Genomic DNA, 17,231 nt, shown 5'->3' with positions numbered 1-17,231 from the left:
GGAGGCATCGGCCACTGCTGGGGTAGATGGTGCAGACCCCCCAGCCGGACCCGTGGCCTTTGCTCTCAGACGAGCGCCCGCCATTCCGCCTTGAGGGTCAAGTAGGATGAGTGCCCTTGGCCTGTGCCCAATTAACCTGGGCTGGGTTATGTGTACTCCAAGTCTCCGACTCGGCCCATGGAATGCCCCTCCTTCGAAGAGGCGCCCTCCCTGCACGCCCTCCTGTGCACACTGACGTGCCACGCCCTAGCTGATGCGCACTCCAAGTCTCCGACTCGGCCCATGGAATGCCCCTCCTTCGAAGGGCCGCCCTCCCTGCACGCCCTCCTGTGCACACTCACGCGCCACGCCCTAGTGATGCGCCACACCCTAGTTGATGTGCCACGCCCTGTCTGCCCACCCTGGTCGCTAGCGCTCCCCGGGGTGCCTTTTGCAGGAACCCCCCCTGTACGCTGCGATCCGCCGCTCCGCTGCGGGACGCGCCTGCGCCGGAGCTGATCGCCTCTGTGACTCTGACACCAGAGCCCAGGAGAATTCCTGCTTGCTTCACTCCCTTTGTGTTTATACTTCAACATAGTCCTGACTCCTGAGGTGGTCATCTTCCACAGCTCTGAGAAACCAGAGAGCCAGATCTCACGTTGGAGGCAGGGTCTGCACCGAGGACGGTGCAGTGGGCAGCCGTGGGCCACTGACTTCAGTGCAGAGAGGGGAGAAGAAAGTGAACCAAGTCCTTCTCTCTTGATGGGAGAACCAGGCTCGAGGTCTCCCATCCCTTTGCTTCCCATGGCAGAAGTCAGACCAGGGGAGAGTGCTCCTACCCTCAGCAAAGCGCAGAGATTTCATTTGTGCCTTATCTGATACAAGAGAAGAGAGGAATTTCCTCGTGAGCTCCCAACCCACCTGTGCCTAGCTGAGCACCGCAAAGAACAGAAGGTCCTTTTAGCCATTGTAAGAGTTTGAGGTTTTGTCCAAAGTGGGCAGCAAAGCTCAAAAGATGAAGAGAGAACATATTCCACCTCTGCAAGCAGAGGGGGATAGCGTATGTTCCTAATGCATGACAAGGGACCGCGAAATCTTCTGAGATGCCAAACCCCACTTCTGCATTACATCCCGTGGGGAGCCTTGTGCCTTCCCAACGCTTATCTTGGCTGTGTTGAATACACATGTGTGGAGGGAAGAATTCAGCTGAGGCTTTGGAAGTGTCAGCCCCGTATTTTTCCCTTCATGGCAGAAGAGGATTCAGAGATTTCTAACGATGCATGACAAACTGTGCCATCTGCTGTCCTTGATAGGCTCTGCTGGGTTTGGGAGGGAGAGAGAGAAGGGGGTTGTTCTTTAAAGTGAACTTTGATATCTTTCCTTCTTTCTAATGATACAAAAAAAATGTAAAGTCTTGCATCAGCCACAGTGCAGGTTTTCTCATGCTTCATTATGCTTCATGCTAACCGTGCATGCAAAGAGGTGTAATATGTCACCCTCGGGCCAGAAGCAGACATCAAAAGGTCAAACGGCTCAAATGAGATAAAAATGAAGTGTTTGGGAATGTATATTCAATTCTTTTCTTTTTTCTTTATCTCTTAATTTTTTGTACACAGTCCAGGCATTGAAGCCAAACCCCCTTCATCCATGTCACAGGACTGGCTACTTACCTCCTCATTTGGCAATAAAGTTTGCTCTAGACATAGTTTGACCAGTATCTGCTGTCTAAAAATTACAGCTGAGGTTGTACCTCTTCTATGTTAAATTAGCTGATCAAGGGAATTTAATCCAAATTGTCTGTGTGTACAGCATGGAGCAAGCACCTTCAGCCAAACCACAGCCGTGGACATCCCCTAGCCTCCAGCCGTCTTTGCTGGGAGCTACTTGCAGAAAACTTTCGGCTGAACTGAGCCCTTGTCACTAGAGCGCCACAATGCCATCCACAGGGTTCAGACAGCTCATGGGACATCACCCGATTTCGTTTCTCTTCCTTCACTGGGTGTTTTCTTATGATCTGGGCAGCGTTTGGCTAAAACAGGGGTGTGCAGGCTAAAAAGGAGAGGCTGGTGCCGCCCATGGGGACCCCACGGCATGTGTCCCCACGGGCTGGACCCATGTGGTGCTGAGATGATGAAGGTCATGGCAGCAGCAGAGCCTGACCCAGAGTTTTTGGATTTGGGCTTGGGGCTGCGCAGAGCTCTGGTTCCCATCCACTGGGCACCTTGAGCACCTCGCGAGTCCCACTGGTGTCTGTGGGAGGATGCAGCTGCCAAAAACTAAGCACAGCATAAGCCTTTTAATGGGTGGGAGCAGAGATTTCAGCAGCCTTCTACACTCTCCTGCTTTCCGGAGCCTCTCAGCCACAGGTCAATAAAAAAGAAAGGAGAAAATTCAATTCATTAAAAAAGGGAGCAATTATTAAAAAAAGTCTTAATGTCCCAGAAGCCTAGTGGGCATGTGCGAACAGATTTTAATCTGGCCATCAGTATTAGAAAATGTAAAAAGAGGGGGGAAAAGTCATTAACATTAAGCTGATATAGCAACAGACTGGGAGGGAATAAAATAAATATCCCAGTTTGAGGCCTCCTCCCCTCGTACCCATCGATCACCTCTTCTGTGTACAAGGCACAAGCTTTCACGTGAAAACCTTGCCTCTAGTGAAGGCTTGTTGCACACCTAATCTTATAGGTTAAATAGAACAAAATCCATTTGAATATATATTTTTTATTTTAAAATCAAAATGTGGCTGCAGATAAGAAAGTTATTTCATTTTTCAAGACTAGTTTTGGGCTTCATCATTTGGCGGGGAGGAGAAATGGGAAAAAAGCTTTTCTGAGCGCATCTTTTTTCCAAGCATAAAGCTTGGGGCTTCTGGAAAATTCTCTTATTTTTTTTAATCTTTGAGCTAGCTGAGTGGGAAAAGGTAAGCTTTCAATATTCCTTTTACTCACATTCCTCTAGTGAAGATTACTCAGAGCAGCTTAAACAAAAATCAAGAGATTTGTCACATATTAGTTCTTAGGGAGGGCAAATATATTTAGGAATAAAATATTTGAAGCTAAGCTTGCTGCATTTAAAAATCACCTACTATTTGTGCATGGAAAATGACTTTTTGGCAAATATTTATACCTGCCTTGAGCTCCAGCAGTCTCAATACAAGTTGAAAATAGAGCTCAGCTCATGGCCCTGCTGACCAGACCTCAGAATGCCCTCAAACGGGAACTTCAGTGAGAATATGTTCCTTGTGGCATCAGCTTCAGGTACGGTTTTACCTAAGGAGAGAACTTAATGTGGGCAATGAGAAAAATCTCGCTGCATGACTGAGGGCTGGGTTTGACTCCTGCTCTTCTTTTTGCTTGCAAAATCAGGATTTTTTTTTTTTTAATATGAGTCCCATGGTTGCAATATTTTACCACATTTTTTTCCTCCGTGGTTGGTAGAGTTGCATCAGCAAGAAAAAAAGAACACTGTGTTCATCGGGTATGAAACACTTCATTCTTACTTTGCCCACTGAAGTAAATTCATTTCATAATGCAAAGAGGTGCAGAGGCTCCTTCGCTTGTGCGTGGAGTGTTTCATCTTTTAGCAAGTAGATCATTTATATTGGCTTTGTGGGTAAATATTCCACCTTTTACATCTGAAGATAGCCTGATAAAATATGAGATTTAAAAGAGGTATAATTTTGCTTTCTAACACCTAGAAGAAGACTGAAAATAGAAAATACGCTAGCTGAAGAAACTGATGGTTATTGATGACTGTATGAATGTCCCTTTTTTTTTCCTTTGGCTTGCCTAGTGTGAAAGCTCATTACTGAAAGTAAATCAGAGGATACCCAAAGTAGCAAGCCCTTCTGAGTCATGATTTAGCAAGCTGCACTGCTAAATGATAAATGCCGTCATATAACTGGCATGAAAGGGGTTTGACATTAAGCAAATGAAAAATCCAGAGAAAGCGGCATTTTGGTGAATCCTAACCTAGGCGAGTATTGGGGAGATTCTTTGGAAGAATACATGGTTCCTTTGGTTGAATACTTCTTATGCCGGGGAGTTGAAGGGGGTGGGGGACCGACAATCATATCTATCCTGGCAAAGTAAATAAGAAAAAAGACACCAGCAAAATGCATAATGAAGCAACATGTAGAGAAAAGTTGGTCAGAAAAGTTGCAGAAAGAAACAACTGAAAAACAGAACGACAGAGAGAGAAAGAGAGAGAATCTGAAAATATATTCCGCTGGAAACAGAAGGCTCTCTCCTACCGCCTGGTTGTCGGTGAAAGCCAGAGTCTTACCCACTCCAGGGTAAGATTTGGAGATTTAGGCACCACTGAAACATCATTAGGAGATCCCCCCGCCCCAGATATAATAGGCAACATGCTTTACCCTCTGGAATATATTTGCATATGTGTAGCAATATCCCATTGAGGTGGTTGGATATGAAAAAACATATATTCATTCTTTCAGTTCCAGTGCTAGATAACACGTCCTCAGCTAGTTCAGAAAAGCATGAGCTGTTGGAGTCGGTGAGATACGCTGCAGGATTGTATAACTCAATGAATGGGAGACATCCATGGTTGGCAAGGTGTCAGGATGAGACATGAGACAGCGTGAACACAACACTGAAAAGAGCACATTACAGACACAGTGGCAGAGGCATTAATGATTAAAGAGGAAAGTGCATGTAAACACCCCAGAAATTTGCTTGAACGCAGCTTTAATCCACCAAAGCCCTGGCTACGAGAGGTCACAGCCAGCCCTGCCGAGCTGAGCTGGCACGGAGAACACAGTGCTTTGAATGCTGAAGGGAAGGGAAATAAAAATGTCTGTTCTCCTCTGAGCTGTCCCGTGACAACCTCCCTGGGCTGCACTGTATGCGTGCACTGTACTTCTAGCGCCTGTTGGTCATGCCCCAACATTGGCCATGGACACCCCAGGCACACACCTCGTCTACAGGGTGCCCCTTCTAGTTGTACTGGGCAGGTCACCAGCCATGGGACCTCTCCGTGCCCATCTGGCTATGATGATGAGTGCTTCAAAGGATAACCCCAAGGGGGTCTGCTCCCGTCACCATCACTGATCTCCTGCTTGGTGGGGACAGGAAAACAGTGAAGCTGCCTGGTAGCCCTGGATCCCAAATCCAGGTTCTTCACACTTTTAAAGCAGTTCCCGGTCCTCCCGACGTCCCTGCAATGGGGTGGATGGCAGCCCTAGTCTAGTCCAGCCTCAGCAACCTCAGCCTCACAGCCCCACGGGTACAGCTAAGAGGAGAATTCAGTTTGGTCTTTGAAAGCTGCAATTCCTTACCCCAACCACCCCAAAAAACAGCCAACCAAACCACGCTGTCTTTGCAGCACATCACCTTGAAGAATTGGCAATAGGAGACTTGCACGGATGGTGAGGCAATCTGCTGCACCAGCTCGTGGTGCTGAAAACTCAGGTGTCTCACCTGGAACCAGTGGAGATGACAACCCCAATGGTTCACCACCCACTGTGGAGGCAGCCTGGAGGCCTCACGTTTCGGGTTCTTAAAGTTAGGAAATATAAATCTCCTCCTCCTCTTCCCTCTCCAGATTCAGCTACACATCTTGGATCTATAATCACTGAATTCGTACTGAATGGGGGTGAGAGGCTCAAAGAGAGGAAATTCTCCAGGATATTTTAGTCTCCAACGCAAGGGAAAATATACCTTCTGGCTGCATATCTGGAAATGGGAAACATTGTGTGCAGCAACACTGAGAAAGTTACCTCCGCTGCTTGAACATCAAAAATAGCAGAGTTAAAATGGTCTCTGAGAGATGAACAGGAGAAGAGAGATTCCTCTTTTACCTAAGACAATTTTCCTATTCCATTCCTGGGGTTCATATTAGCTGTTTGCATACCCAAACACTTTTTTTGCACGTTTGCTGACTCTGCCAGGGACCTAGGTGGGTTTGAAATTAAAGGAAAACTTCCCCAATGGCTTCCAGAGGAAGCTGTGCTGCCATAGCTATGGAGGGAAATACTTTTCATTCTCCAAGTGTAAAAGTAAATGGTATATTATTTTGACTGGAGATAGCCTATGGCCAAGCCCTGGCTCTGTTCCGGGTGTCCTTGGAGCTCAGCAGAACTGGAGCTACTTCTCCTGAGCCAACACAGCCGGGGGGGTGTTGGGGTTTGGGGTCTGGTTTTCAACGTGGGACATCAGGGCTAAGGGAGCAGTGGTCAGGAAAAGAGATTTAGCTCAGATCCTCTGTTCAGGGGACCAAATTCATCTGCATTTTTTTCCAGGAGAAATAATTGGGTGATCGTAGCAGAAAATGAAATTTTAAATGCCCTTCTTGGTTCCATTTGTCCCTTTTTCACATTTCTTCCCCTGTCAAAACTAACTCATCTCCCCCTGAAATTTGAGCACGGAGGCTGAAATGCAGCTCGGCTAAACCACACCTACGTCGGTGGGTTTGGATGAGAAATCCCCATCTGCACGTATTTTTGGCAGACTGTGCCATCCGAGGAGGGATTCCTCCTAAAACAGCTTAGTGGTCCCAACAGCTGGAGAAGCTGCTGCTTCCTCGCTGCCCCCTCTGCCCGTAGCAGCAGGGTCACAACCAGCACACCGGATTTTATTTTGTATCACTCCCAGGAAGGTACCAAATTAACCACATATTAGCCTTAAGACTGGGGCACCAGACCTTTGCTATGCTGCCAGGAGCACCGCGGAGATACGCACCTGCCTTACCTGTGGAATATACTGTAATGACAGAAACTCCCAAAGTAAAGTAGGCGGATGAGCCGTGATTTTTGTGTGTATGGCCTGGGGTGGGCACTAAGGCAGTTTTAGTGGCATAACACCACCGTTTGCAGTCCCTGTCCTGCTCATCCCTGTGGGTTCCAGCCACAAGCATTGGTGTTTTCCTTGAGGCTTTCTCTTAGGAAGAAAAAGAATAAGTTGTAGCTGCAAAGGAAAGTGTTTCTCTCCTGGCAATACCTCCACAATGAACAAAAAACAGTGAAAAAATGAAGCAAAGAGAGGGGTCTCTTGCCTGGCCTGAAGGTTTTTAATCCGGGAGAGCATGTCCAGGTGACCGGCTGAATACTGCTCGATGACATCCATCACGTCGTAGGGCCGAAGGCTCTCCTTAAACTTGCGCTTGGAGACGAGAAATCTCATAATGCTGCAGGAGTTGGAGAGGAAAGGCAAAATATAGTCCCTGGGCTGCAGCCTGACCTGCTTAGTGGCAGATAAAAAACACTGCAGGGAGCTGCTTTGGAAGGAAAATGGAATAAATCCCAACCCTGTGGGTTTGGGAGAGGATGCGGCAATAGGAGCAGGGAAGGGGATGCGGGGGCTCGTGGCTGAAGCCCTGTCTGCGACGGGGGGTCCCCGATGCCCCTTGGACTATCAGCTGTGCGAGTGTCTTCTCTGCACTGCTTTTATAAATGTCAGCATTAAATCTCAAAGCTGGTGAGAACGACCATTTGGATGCATCCCTGCAGGGGACTTTCCTGTTTCTCCATTTATTCCTTCCGTCAGCAAAAATTGCTCTTTCTGACAGAATTTTCTGTAAAGGAGGGCAGGCCACCCAGGGGAAAACCATCCTGCAGCACAGACGTTTCAGCATTTGCCCCCTCTGCTTGGACTTTAAATTTCTTTTTTTTCCCTATTGTTTATTTTTCCGGACCGCTTCCCCCTTCTCCCTCTCTTACCACACTGCCCTGATGCTGACTTTCAGTCCTGGTGTCAAATCTTCCGTCACAAACTCGCAGTTGCAGCTTTTGTTCTCATCAGGAATGTCTTCTCCGGGGAGGCTTGCTTCTGGGTTTGGGAGAGGGAGGAATAAAGACAACGCGTTACTATTTCCCATGCTGGTGCCGCGAGAGAAAAGGCAAGTCGGATCACAAACAGCAATCCCAGGGGGAAGCACCAGAGAGATCTTTGCTGAGCATCCCGATGGGAGCATTTCCCAAGACGTGTTATGGTGACATCCAGCAATGCCAACTGCAGCTCTCATCCCTCTCTAGATGCCTGACTCTTCCTCCTTTCCCTATCCCTACATAAATAAATATATACATTATCGTGGGCATCAGCAGAGGTTTTCTTACCTCTTATTATACTCCAAGCTAAAGGACTGGAAGGGGAAGGAGACCTATTTAAGCACCCTGGCTTGCAGCTCTGCCCTTAGGTGGGGAGGGAGAGGATGTTGGGGCTGGACGGGGCTTTGGGGTCCCACGTGGCGCCCCAAGCCCTCACCTTCTGAGTTTTGCCGCGACGCCGCTCCCTTGATGCGGAAAGCTTGCCGGGCTCGGCTGCGGTCTCCGAAGCTCCAGCTCTTGGGCACTTTGCTTGGGCTGTCCTCGATGCTCTGGTCAGCGCTGGGGGACCTCCGGATGCCCTGAGCCTGTGGAGAGCCTTTCCCTTTGGTGCCAGCACCGCGGGGACTGGAGAAGACACGATCTTTCAAACTGACCTTCTGACTGTTCAGAGAAACACGTTGAAACAAAGACAAAAAGGAGACAGCAGGAGGAGTCATTCTGGAAACCACGCAGTCCTTCCCCACCAGCCATTAGAAACCAAGAGCACTTCCAAGCAGCAGTGAGATGTAGTTTTGCTGTTGGCTTTTTTAAAAAATATATTTATTTATTTTCTTTCTTTTTTTTTTTTTTTTTTTAAAGAAAGCATTGTAGAAATGTTTCCGCCACAATGAGTGAAATGGGAATGATTATTAAGAGAGAGAAAATAATGAGGACTTAAACAGAAGCCCCTCGTGGGATGCCAGGGCTGGCGGGACAGATGACGTTAAACAATGAGGTTATGATTCCTTAAATCAGTGATCGGCTCCGTTCACGAGCAAGGAAGCTTTTCTTTCACAACTGCCTTCCAAAACCCTGTATCTAATAAGAAAATACCAATAAAAAAAAGCCTTTAGCTTAAACTTTTAACTTTCTTGGAAACACTTCACTTCTGGTGCTTAGACCTTTCCTTTCCCTTTCTTCAGCTCCTGTATTTCCTCCCTCTTAAAACATGAGCTGCCCCTTTTATATATTCCAAAGAATTCCTCTTTTTCCAGTCATATATTTAAATACTTAAATACGAACACTTAAATGTGCAACTCCTTTGTATCCTATAAAGATTCAATCTAAAAGCTAGCTAACGTCTATCTGCAGGTCTGCTACGGGTGTCATAAACACGCAAAGCAAAATTTTATAACTTCAGAATATGGCATTTTATTGCTGTTTTTCTATTGGAACCCCATTTCTTTAAAACCCTGTAATTATGGTTTGAAAAGAAGATCCCTCCAGAAACAGAGATGATCTCACTGAGAAATAGTCTGCTGACCCAGCTCTAATTATTTTCCAAATTCTGAAATTTGTAATTAAAAACTTTCACCCAAATGAAGATGATGAATTTTCACATGAAAATTGCAAACCAAAAAGATTTTGTGAACCTTTATGAAAGGGCAAACTTTATAGAGACAGCACTGGGGAAACCAAACTGCAAATAATTTTGGATGATTTGATATTTTCTGAATAGTAATTGATTATTAAAATACACTAATAGAGGTTAGACAACCAATGCCAAGGCACTCGCACAAGTAGCTAATATTTTATATATAGGCAAATCAAAACTGAGTAAAACCATGGCTGTAATTCCCAACACTCTGTACCACGGCAGCAGCCATTTATCGTTTTGCTGCAAATGCTCTGACTCGATTTGCGGGAAGAACATTGCAGGAATTTTGATTTCCACCTCAGATTTCCAGGTCACCAACCAAAGACCTGTTTTTTTTCTGTCTCTCAGCAACGCCACCTTAAAGCTCAGAGCCAAACAATCCTCCTTTGCCTTCAAAACTGGCACGAGGTTCTTCAATCAGAACTTAGCTGCTGGTATTTGAAGCAAAGGAAAATGCAGCTCCCTTTTCCCCAGCCGTACCAGCTGTACTGTGCTGACGGGAACTGACACTCGGTTTTGTCAGTAAAGGAAGAAGACGTGACTCGAAGACACACAGGGAGCAGATTTGTTGAGTAAGAAGGTGCTATTTTTACAAAGTCACTTTACATTGCGAGACGTTGAACATTTACAGGGAGAGAAAGGTGCTTAGGCAGCATTTTCCGGAGTTGCACAGCGTGATCCCGAGGAGACGCTGCTGCCCTGATGCAACGCCCAGGGAACGGGGAGAGCAGCTCCTGGGCTGCAGAGCAGGGTTATCTGTGGCCATTGGCTGGGCAACAATTTTGAGTTGAAAGATACATTTGAGAGAAAATAAAATTTGTTCGTGACCAAGTTAGAAAAGGCAGAATTAATCCAATTAATGATGCATTTTTAATTCAGTGAAGCTGCGTAGGTAAGTACTGGAGATTTCATTTCCAGCGTGCTGCCCACCTGCAGAGCCTGTCTGAAAGCCATGGGACCAACAAATGTTTAGCGTAGCTGAAAATCAGATCAGAGGTACAAATCCACACAGGAATCTAGGAACGAGCACGTGCCTAAATACCTTTCTGGATGTAAGCCTTAGTCACTAATGCTGCCGAAATCATCGTACATAATGAGCCAAATGTTTAAAAGCAATTCTCATTCTGTGTTTCTTGGATTAGAAACCAGATTGGAATTTTATTTGTCATTTGATCCTAAGTAGGCCAATTGGATTTTTTTTTTTTCTTTATTTTAGTTGATTTTACAGAAGCATATTCCTGGAATCTACTGCATTTCAGTAGTACTAATACTTTGAACTACCTGGTCTTTTTTAAAAATAAGTTTCACATAAATGAATCAGCAACACACTAATATTCAGAATTCAAAGCAATCTCTTCGTGCCTCATCCTCTGCAGAGTTGCTCCCGTCACCAACCTTGGTGTGAAACCAGTTGCCTATCACTGAGTAAAGCAGGGCCTTTTCTTTGGGGCCCCTTTTCCATTCCCACAATAAATGTGCTGCAAATGTCTGCAAGAATCACAAAAGGCAAAAAAGAAAGCCTTGAACTCGGTGAGGAATACGAGCAAAGAGTTTCAAGCCTGACAGCATGAGGTGCAACACTTTTACACATTAAAAAATCTCATAGAAATTTGATGAACAATAAAGATCTGGGGGGGTTTTGCTCCTGAGTACTCACTACTCAGAAAAAAACCCCAACACCTGATGTAACTTCTTTGTTTTAACACAGATGACATGAGACAACACGAACAATTAATTGAATTTTTCCTTCTGCCATGCAATTCTCTCATTGGAAATGACACCTGGAATCGCATGCAAGTACAATCCCTGCAAAGGAGGAGCTGGTAGGAAAGAGTCCAAAAGAAATATAGACACATATAGAGACATATGTTGTCAGCTAATCCAAGATCATGTTCTCATTCAACCAGAAAGTCATGCAGAGTGACACAGAGAGTCTCGGAGAAGTGGTATTTAGATGTCACTCAAGCAGATGGTAAATGAGCCTCAGTTCAGTGGAAAGCGTATGTGTTGGTGACATGAACATGAGGAAAGCAGTAATCCAGCCACACACGACAACATGAACTGAAGCTTGCAATCGTGATAGCTAAGAGCGGCGCGAGCACGGGGCAGGTGCCCTGCTCGTTCCAGGGGGAAGGGAAGGGAAAGGAAACTGTGGCTTTGCAACCAGAGACTAAGATTATGGGAAGCCATAACAGCGTAATAGGGCGTGCTTCAGTTCCTAGATCTTCAGCTGGCACCTATTAAAAACATATTCGATAACAAAAAAAAATTGTAATGTTTCCAGGCTGACTTTGGGGAAGGTTTACAAAAATTTCAGCTTTTGAATTGAATTTAACAAAGGGTAGAAACTGAGTTGACTTTTTCTCTGCTGCCAGTCAGAAAACGAGAGCCCATGCTGGACGAACACGTAAGGACCGATCCATGGTCCCACAGCTGACAGCAAGATGCTCGCTGCTTTAGTGTGCTTTGCATTTAGGTTCATTCAGGTCCAACAGCCCAGCACTCAGCAGCAAAACGCATGAGAACTAACCTCCAAGTGAGCTGCCATCAGCCTCCTTAGGATGCTGGGGGTTTGAGCTCCCGTTTGAAACCCTCTGCTTTGGGGTTCACTCCACAGCCCTTTATAGTATTAAATCAGCACTTTTATAAAATGTGGACTCATTACGTTAGCAGTAGTTTTGGATCAATAAAAAGCATCACCTGTAACTTCTTGTCATCAATTTTAAACTACACTTGAGCAATTGTTTCATTTTCTCCTTTCATTTTGTAGGCAGCAAACGTCAGCCAAACTGAATTAGACTAACATGGACTCAGATCCATCTCTGCATAAGAACTCAACCAGTAACAGCGTCCATTCTTCTGAAAAGCTATGGCCAGGAGAAAGAGGCTATCTCCTGTTGGGAAATGAGGCTGTTTTTTAATCCAGAGTTTGTGCTGAGCTCATGGCATATGAGAACAGCTTGTTAAAACCAGGCAGGAGTGCCAGGAGTGAATGATAGCCTCTGTGGCTATCACTGGGCTCCAGTCTGGTCGCAGGTGTGAATAAGAGGCAGAAACCAATTACTGGAGACATGAAGGAAAGGAAAATACATCTGTGTGTGCAACACTTGCCATGACTAGAGCAGAAACCAAGAGAGGACCAGGCACAAGCCTGGTTTGTCTCCAGTGATTTCAGAAAAGCCATTGCAAAGGTGAATTCAGCCCAGAGAATGGAGTTCCTAGAAGCAGAGCAGCCCGGACATAAAGAAAACAAAAGGTCAGCCAATGATCAATGTTATGGTAAGTAATCCCTCTTCTCTTCCTTGTCCACAACCACGGTGTTAGACCTGGGTTGAAGGGAGGCACTGAAATCATAACAGGAAAGACCAGAGTTGCACCATCCCCGCAGCCACCACCTAAACCTGGCTGAGCATGGGGCCTTGGGTGAGCGAAAGGACACTGAAGCCAGAGACATGTCTTTAACCTTGGCCTTTGGTATTTTGCAGCATTGCTGTTACACCGTCACCCCTCTCTTCCTAACACACAGCCTTTTTTTCCCAAACTGACGTTGAGCGCTGTCAAACACCACATCACACAGATCCTGCATCTTCTAGCAACCTTTTGCTATTTGCCAGTTCAGCTGGTTTGCATTTCAGGAGCAAAGCAAAACAGCTAGATTGCATCTTCGAGCTGGCTGATTATTCCTAAACAAGACCTTAAGCAACACGCTACACCCAAACCCGCAGGCCAGTCAAGGGCTCTGCAAACACCTTTCCTTCACTGGTCTGTGTGCCATTTCTTCCCACTGTCAGGTCTCTGTGGTGCCTTCATCTCTGAGTAGACGCCAGGAAAGTCTCTTACAAAGCAGAATATGATAGACTTGCTAATCTGGCTTGGTATAGTTACATTACTGTCTAAAAATGCATGCATTATTGCATTTATTGACTAGAGATCATTGGTTTAGTACATTAAGAAACCACGGCTTCTAAGGAGTTTTCTATTAATTTACCTGCATTGAGTTTTCCATGATTGCCTCATCGTTGGCTGTTATTTCATTATATGCATCCTAGATGAAGGCTTCTAGCACTCAGCCTTAAGATGCATCAAAGTGCTGGCATCTGCCTCTAGGATTTTGTGCAGTGGGGGACTGCGGGCAGGCAGCCCGAGGGTCCAGGAAAACAAGACATTTGAATTATTTTTATGTCCCTTCACAGTTAATCTATCGTTTTACTAAAGCACAGTGTGTGTAACACTACATTCAGGATGGATGCAGGTAACAAAGATGCCCTTGTAGCTACTCCAAAGTTCAAGACTCCTTTTTGACTGGAAGAACCACAGTCTGTAATCCTCCTTCTCAGGGTCTCCAATGGATTAAGAAGATCTTGAGATAATAATTTGTTTCATCCTCCCTTTCCCTTGCAGAACTCAAGATGGGGGAGATGAAATGAGGACCACAGTGGGAAGGAATTCGGTAGAAAATATATACTGGCTTTACCAATTAAAAATTCATGCCTAGGAAGACATGCAAGGAAGACACTAAGATCAGAGTGGCTGATTTTCCAGAAAACAGAACTGGACATGGCCAGGTGAGAGGACAGCACTGCGAATATCACTCCTTGTTTTAACCTCTGCCAAAAACAACCTCAACGTTAAGCAACTGAAAGGAGCCTTTCTCTGGGGAGGGGTCCCTGCCTGCACTACGCCTCCTCCTCCAAGGATAAAACAACCTCACCTGGCAAACGGAAACACTACAAAAGTAATGATATTTTTTTCAGCTATACTATTGACCAAATCTTTGCCATTCGGAAATGTACTGAAATGCTGTCTGCGCAACTGGTGATCACCCAATATTTAAACCAGTTCTTTCAGGGATAAACTTCAAGGAAGGCCACAGTACCGTCAAAACACGTAGCAGGAGGCTAACTCAAAGATTCAGGCTATTTATCCAGGTACAGGGGATTTCCTGCCACGGAGAACTGCTTAGTATGAAATCTAGATCATGCCCCCTTCCTCTTTGTTACCCATTCAGAGATGGGATTTACCACACTACTTCTGAGCTTCTGGTACACGCAAGTTTCAGGCATGAGTCTTAGCCTCTAGTCTGACAGATAATAAAAATAGCCAGCAGGGAAAAAAATAGCAAGAAAAGAAAAGATACAGGTTGGAACAATTAATGGAGAAAATCAGAGATACATATACTTTTAAAGCTGTAGTTTTATACTTTTAAAACTGTAGTTTGTTGGCTTTCTGAGGGAGACAGAGACTGGTGATTTTGAGAATTAAAACGGACTCCAAAAAAGAGCATGCAAAAATCCGATTTCACAAACATGCGGCATCACTCAGTGCCCTGCCACTCCTGGGCTTTCCGCCTGCCTGGCTGCGGGGGGAAGAGCTGATGGGGTTCACCTGCCAGCATTCACAGCATGCAAACTCTGGGCATTCGTAATTCAAGAAGGTGCATGTTTGCTGCTGAGAAGCAGTGTCTGCGGCGGGGGAAGAGACTCTTCCAGTGCAGGCGTGGAAGTAGATGTATTTATGCATAAGTAACATAAGATATATGTATCCGTGTACCCTTATGGCCATTAGATGGGTGCTCTTTGGGAATTCTCTGAAGCCGCCTAACAATTGTCAGCTTGATGAAAAAGATGAAAACACTGCTCGTACGAAACCCTCTGCTCTAGCTATCTGTTCCCCACGGGATCTAGAAACAGAACCATTCACAATGCCAATGTCAACGCTGAGGGGAACCCGTATCCCCTACGTCTGGTGGGACAGGCTGAGATTAGTCCTTCTCTAGCTGCGTAGTAGAGGTGCTAGATAGGCAAGCCATGGCTTCCAAAGGCCACAAGACTAGGAAAGGTCAATTTGTAGTGTTCAGAGAGCCCAAGGAACGGTGATTGAGCAGAGAGGTAGGAAGCCGGTATTTCTCATGCTGCTAACGTGCTATTGCTGTACAGTGCAATTCAATTTGCAAGGATTCCCTGGACCTTGAGGAGGGATGGAGCGGTAGGGAGGAAGGGGTCTTTTGAAAAATTTTTTAAAAAAATTTAATTTATTTATTTATTTTTAATTTTCCATCATTTGTTAAACTTCAGTTCCTGGCCTCCATTGCTGAGCAGACACTGGCTTGCTAGCCCAGACCAAATTCCCCATCCTCGTCTCTTTGAATCACATATTCTGCATGATTAGCAGACAAGGAAGCCTCTAATTTCTGAGCGGGCAATGGGGAGGCTCTTTCACCTTTTTTTACTCATCTAGTACCTCTATTAAGCAGAGAAGTGATCAGAACGGGTGGTAGCAGGGTAGAGGGAGAATGAGCCGTGCAGCTTTTGATTAGTTCCGTGCGACGCATTTCCCGTGGTACCTAGAGTTTCCTGAGCAGCATCCGCATAGTGACTCTCTGCACGGTTTGCTTTTACTGGAAATGAGGGGAGAGTAAAAATTAGACCTGGAAGCAAATGCCAGACAGGAAACTTTTGATTACTGACTCTAGGTTTAAAAGACAGGTGTTTTGAGGGCCGGGTTCATGACAGGATTTTTCTGTTTGAGCGTTAAATGGAAAAAAAAATAAAAATCAAGGGGGTTTCTGAAATTTGTCTCACTGTGGTCAATAAATGTCATTATTAGAAATGACGCATTCTGCATTGAATCAGTGGCGTCAGTTCATCTACAATTGACTGAGTCCTGCAGGAATATTTTTCATCTGCATTGCAAACAAAAAGTACTCTCTTCCTCTAAACAGATAAAAGACTTTTTTTTTAATTGCCTAAGCCATGGAGGGCCAAAACTTCAACTTGTTTTGTCCAACAACATCGAAAAGGTTCAAATTTCTTCTTTTTTTTTTTTCCAAAAAAAACCTCACAAAGAGAGCCAGTTAATCTGTGAATTATTTGCACTTCTCATATAGAAAATAGCATCATATTAAGCCTGGCATTTAAAAAAAAAAAAGATAAAAACAGGGTGTGGTGCAGTCCCTTATGGGAAAGGATTTGAACATCTGTGTTCACGCATCCATTTTTCATAACGCTTTTTAGATGGACCCTACCACTTCTGGGGAGTCACTGGCTTTGCTGAGGCACCACCACAGCTCCCGTGAGCCCATCCCAAATCGCTGCTCAGGCACTGCCCTGCCAGGAGATCGCCCCCACGACCAGGGTCCTCCACGCCATGGAGCAGCCCTCTACCTGCGGAAGGGTAATGACGTGGCCCCCGTCACCCCACCTGGCCACCAGCCACCAGCGGGCATCACTTGCTGAGTTCATGGACAGACTGAAAAGGCTGAAGGGCATAAAAACCCAATCTCATTTTACACTTGAACTCGGCAATCGGAGGAGCTCGCGGGCACACACAGAAGGAATTTGCAGGAATTCTTTCTGCTTCGCGGCGTCCTGTGCAAGCTCAGCCGAAACCACCCTCTGCATCCTGGGGACTCCTGAGGCACCCGCAATGGGACCCCCCATCCCCAGAGAGCCCCGGGGACCGGAGGTGCTACCGGGGCTGTTCTGGAGCTGGGGTCTGAGCATCGCGGCGTGGGAGTGAATATTCAGCATGCAGAGCCTCAGGGAGACACGTGGGTTACTCTCCTCTCAGTCTCCTCTGCAGTCCCTACGGAAAGATGCAGTCCCTTCTGTGCAAATAATCCGCTCCCCTAAAGGCAACTGATTATTTCCAGATTACTGTCAGTCCCAGCATGAGTCTCTGACACCAGTTTAATCGGTTAGAAGGTCAAACGCCAACCCAGGCTAACAAGGCCCATCGGGCTCCTGTGATTGACACTGGTTTCCACGGGCAGTAGCGGTTAGTGACACCTCGGACACCCTAGGCTGGATGAGCAGGGGCCCACTGAGGCAA

At 45.9% G+C, this 17,231-nt stretch overlaps 1 protein-coding gene across 1 annotated transcript in view; it reads right to left on the bottom strand.

Moving 5' to 3' along the window:
- The window catches only part of KCNQ2 (potassium voltage-gated channel subfamily Q member 2), a 44,658-nt gene that overhangs the window by 4,430 nt on the left and 22,997 nt on the right, over positions 1-17,231 (bottom strand). Inside the window, exons 12-15 of the mRNA XM_009273938.1 lie at positions 15,745-15,798; positions 8,202-8,425; positions 7,658-7,766; positions 6,994-7,125 (exon numbers count right to left, since the gene is read on the bottom strand). Of these exons, the coding sequence (XP_009272213.1) occupies positions 6,994-7,125; positions 7,658-7,766; positions 8,202-8,425; positions 15,745-15,798 (519 nt within the window). The remainder of the gene's footprint in view (positions 1-6,993; positions 7,126-7,657; positions 7,767-8,201; positions 8,426-15,744; positions 15,799-17,231) is intronic.

Source organism: Aptenodytes forsteri, unplaced genomic scaffold, assembly GCF_000699145.1.
Source record: "Aptenodytes forsteri isolate BGI_AS27 unplaced genomic scaffold, ASM69914v1 Scaffold47, whole genome shotgun sequence".
Classification (NCBI taxonomy): domain Eukaryota; kingdom Metazoa; phylum Chordata; class Aves; order Sphenisciformes; family Spheniscidae; genus Aptenodytes; species Aptenodytes forsteri.
The sequence above is the reverse complement of the archived record's forward strand: the minus strand, read 5'-3'. Positions and strand labels throughout refer to the sequence as shown.